General features: G+C 35.2%; 1 protein-coding gene across 1 annotated transcript; it reads left to right on the top strand.

Moving 5' to 3' along the window:
• The first annotated feature begins 517 nt into the window (after positions 1 to 517).
• Positions 518 to 3,092, top strand: LOC126696777 (alcohol dehydrogenase-like). The gene is made up of 10 exons (XM_050393500.1): positions 518 to 554; positions 803 to 939; positions 1,047 to 1,186; positions 1,380 to 1,705; positions 1,806 to 1,888; positions 1,984 to 2,059; positions 2,140 to 2,201; positions 2,360 to 2,455; positions 2,558 to 2,719; positions 2,976 to 3,092. Exons 1-10 carry the CDS (start codon positions 518 to 520, stop codon positions 3,090 to 3,092), a joined length of 1,236 nt encoding a protein of 411 aa, XP_050249457.1.
• Positions 3,093 to 3,498: the final 406 nt, after the last annotated feature.

Genomic DNA, 3,498 nt, shown 5'->3' with positions numbered 1-3,498 from the left:
TAAAATTTAAAATATATTATTTTCTAGGAAATATATTTGTATGAATGAGATATTTCTTAAAATAGATCATAAGTTTTATTCTAATATTACAACTTACAACCAAACTAATGAATAGATTTAATTATTCAATTACAACAGTATATTGATTGTATACAATCACTTTAAGTGAGTCATCAAATGCACGTGACAATGTCATATTTAATATTTCTATCGTTGACCATGTTTATGGCGAAACTTTGTCTATTTTAAAATATATTAAATTTAATTCCTTCATCAATTATATAAAAATAACCTCTCTTTTTTAAAATAATCTAAATATATCCTAAAACTGTTGATAGTCCGTATTTATTTAGATATTGATAGATAAAAGATAAAATCTTAGTTGGGCTTTTCTTAATTAGTCTAGAGCAAAAGTATAAGTACCACAACAGAGAGACAAAACAGAGCACACGCATTCAAAACAAAAGTGGACTAACTTCGGTAAGACAATAACGGTCGTTGTCATTCAACTTAAGCCATGTCAAGCACAGCCGGTCAGGTGATTAAGTGCAAAGGTGAGTCAAGATGATCATGTTTTTGTTATTGGCTTTCATATATACTTTAGTTTCTGGTTTCAGCGATCAGTAGTCTCTATCTTTCACATTGTCTGTTACTGTTTTTTCATTTTTTATTTTTATAAAAAAATCTACTCTGTGACTAAAACTTTTAGAAATAGTTAAATGATGTCTCTTGCTTCATTCTTGAAATTTTGACGTTGTTTTGAAATTAATGGACTAAATTGGGTATGTATTTTTATTGTAAGCCGCGGTGGCATGGGAGGCTGGAAAGCCTTTAGTGATTGAAGAAGTGGAGTTGGCACCACCTCAGGCAAATGAAGTCCGGATGAAGATTCTCTTCACTGCTCTTTGCCACACTGATGTTTACTTCTGGGAAGCCAAGGTAATGGATTTCAGATGATATATATATATATATATATATATATATATTTTTTTTTTTTGCGTCCATGTAATTTATAAACTGGATTTGATGGATATATTTACTGATAGATTGGTAAACTTTCAACATGCTCAAATTATACTGGTGCGGTTGAGGTTGTATTCATTTCGCAGTTGAAACTAAAATGTTCCATTATATTGCAGGGGCAAACACCGATGTTTCCTCGCATATTTGGTCATGAAGCGGGAGGGTATGTATAGCTCTAAATTTTGATGGGTAGTCTAGTTGGTTTGAGAGTCTTTAAGTAATTAAATATAATGTTTTCTCAGTTAAGTTTATTTCCAATATTCATGAACTGAATTAATTTCTGATTCCTTAATTTTAATAAATAGTTTTTTTAGTGAAGTGAACAAGTACTAATTGATTGTATCGTTGTTGCTCAGAATTGTGGAGAGTGTAGGGGAGGGTGTGACTGAGCTCAAACCTGGAGACCATGTTCTCCCTATCTTCACTGGAGAATGCGGGAAATGCAGCCACTGTAATTCAGAGGAGAGCAACTTGTGTGACACTCTTCGGATCAATACTGAGAGAGGTGTTTTGCTCAATGATGGAAAGACAAGATTCTCCAAAAATGGAAAGCCCATTTACCACTTTCTTGGCACCTCCACATTTAGCGAATACACTATTGCTCACGTTGGCTGTGTTGCCAAGATCAACCCTGCAGCCCCACTTGACAAAGTTTGTGTACTTAGTTGTGGAGTATCCACAGGTCTGGAGGAATTCTTCATTTGAAGAATAATAACAATATCAGTGATGATATTCATACTTATTTTTACTTTCCATTGATCTATTTGCTTTTATGCCTGTAGGTATGGGTGCCACTTTGAATGTTGCAAAACCCAAGAAGGGTCAATCTGTAGCTGTCTTTGGATTGGGTGCTGTTGGCCTTGCAGTGAGTTTTCTTTTTTGCTATGCTCTATGATTTTTGGCAACTGCAAAAGGATTAGAATGGTTTTCTATATCTCTAATCTTGTGCTGATATTTTAGGCATGTGAAGGCGCAAGGATGGCTGGGGCTGGAAAAATCATTGGTGTTGATCTGAACCCTGATCGTTTCAACGAGGGTGAGTCATTAATGGTATACATAAATATATGTTCCTATTAACATGTTGGAGATGGTTTTGATTCTTAATCTCTTTGGCAGCCAAAAAGTTTGGTGTTACTGATTTTGTGAATCCAAAAGATCATGACAAGCCAGTTCAAGAGGTTAGTTTGGACGCCATGACTTGCTATTTTGCGATTAGTCAGTTGGCATGACTAGCATGTATTTTGGTTTTTTCTACATGTTCTGTTCTTTTTTAGTACATATTTTCTGTTCAAAATGCCTTTTGAAACTAATGAGGGTTATGCCTTCTCAATTATAGGTGATTGCTGAGATGACCAACGGAGGAGTGGATCGGGCTGTTGAATGTACTGGGAGCTTCCAGGCCATGATCCAAGCATTTGAATGCGTTCATGATGTAATCATTTAACGAATTTATATCCCTACTCTCTCATTACAGAACTGCTTGCAAGCTTCCCATTTCGTTTCCTTAAGACACTAAAATTTTCATTTTTCTCAGGGTTGGGGTGTTGCTGTACTTGTTGGAGTACCAAATAAAGACGACGCATTCAAGACTCATCCTTTAAATTTTTTGAATGAGAGGACACTTAAGGGCACCTTTTTTGGCAATTACAAGCCCCGCACCGATATCCCTTCTCAGGTGGAAAAGTATATGAAAAAGGTAAGCTTATGCTTTTGTTCATGAACCATTGCATTGTTCTCGTTCATACACATATTTCTTATAAGCAACTGAAAATGGAGTAGGCATAATGCAACTTTCTTAGATTATTATGAAATAGTCATACTTTGAGTAAGTGCTATTGCGTATTATTATGTGTAGTCGTTTCAGGATGTAATTGTTACTTTTACAGAACGGCCAGGCCTAATTCTTTGTTTTTATAAGACTTAGTAAATGACAGTGTCAATTGATGTTGCAGGAGTTGGAACTGGAGAAATTTATCACTCACTCAGTCCCTTTCTCGGAGATCAATAAAGCGTTTGATTACATGCTGAAGGGGGAGTCTATCCGATGCATTATTCGCATGGATGCTTAAAACATTACTGATCAAGATGGTGTGCATCATTGGTGGCACGAGATCTCCCTAGAGATTTGATAAGATCTATAAGCTTATATGTAAAGAGAACAAAGAGTTTATGTAACTTGTTTGTTTTATCTATCCAACAATTGAGAATATTTTAATAATGAATTTAAAGAATTTATCTATGTTACTCTTGCCTATTGTAATATTTTTATGATGGGTATTGCTATATTGTTGTTGCTTTGAAATTTGTTTCTGTGTATGTATTCACAAGGTAAAAGTGGGCTGTAAACAGGGACAGACTCAGGTGGGGCCCAGGGCCCCCTGAGTCCATTTTTTTTATTATATATTTTATTTTTATAGTTGGGCCCTTCCAAAATCTTCGGCCCCCTTTTCCCAATCAGCCTAGTTAGTTTAGCTC

This window comes from Quercus robur, chromosome 2, assembly GCF_932294415.1.
Source record: "Quercus robur chromosome 2, dhQueRobu3.1, whole genome shotgun sequence".
Taxonomy (NCBI): Eukaryota; Viridiplantae; Streptophyta; class Magnoliopsida; order Fagales; family Fagaceae; genus Quercus; species Quercus robur.
This window is presented reverse-complemented; position numbering and strand designations above follow the sequence as displayed.

Coding starts and splice junctions, on each gene's coding strand:
- LOC126696777 (XM_050393500.1), top strand. CDS start 518: ATGTCAAGCACAGCCGGTCAGGTGATTAAGTGCAAAG. Junction 1,889..1,983: donor TGGGTGCTGTTGGCCTTGCA/GTGAGTTTTCTT, acceptor CTGATATTTTAG/GCATGTGAAGGCGCAAGGAT. Junction 2,456..2,557: donor CATTTGAATGCGTTCATGAT/GTAATCATTTAA, acceptor CATTTTTCTCAG/GGTTGGGGTGTTGCTGTACT.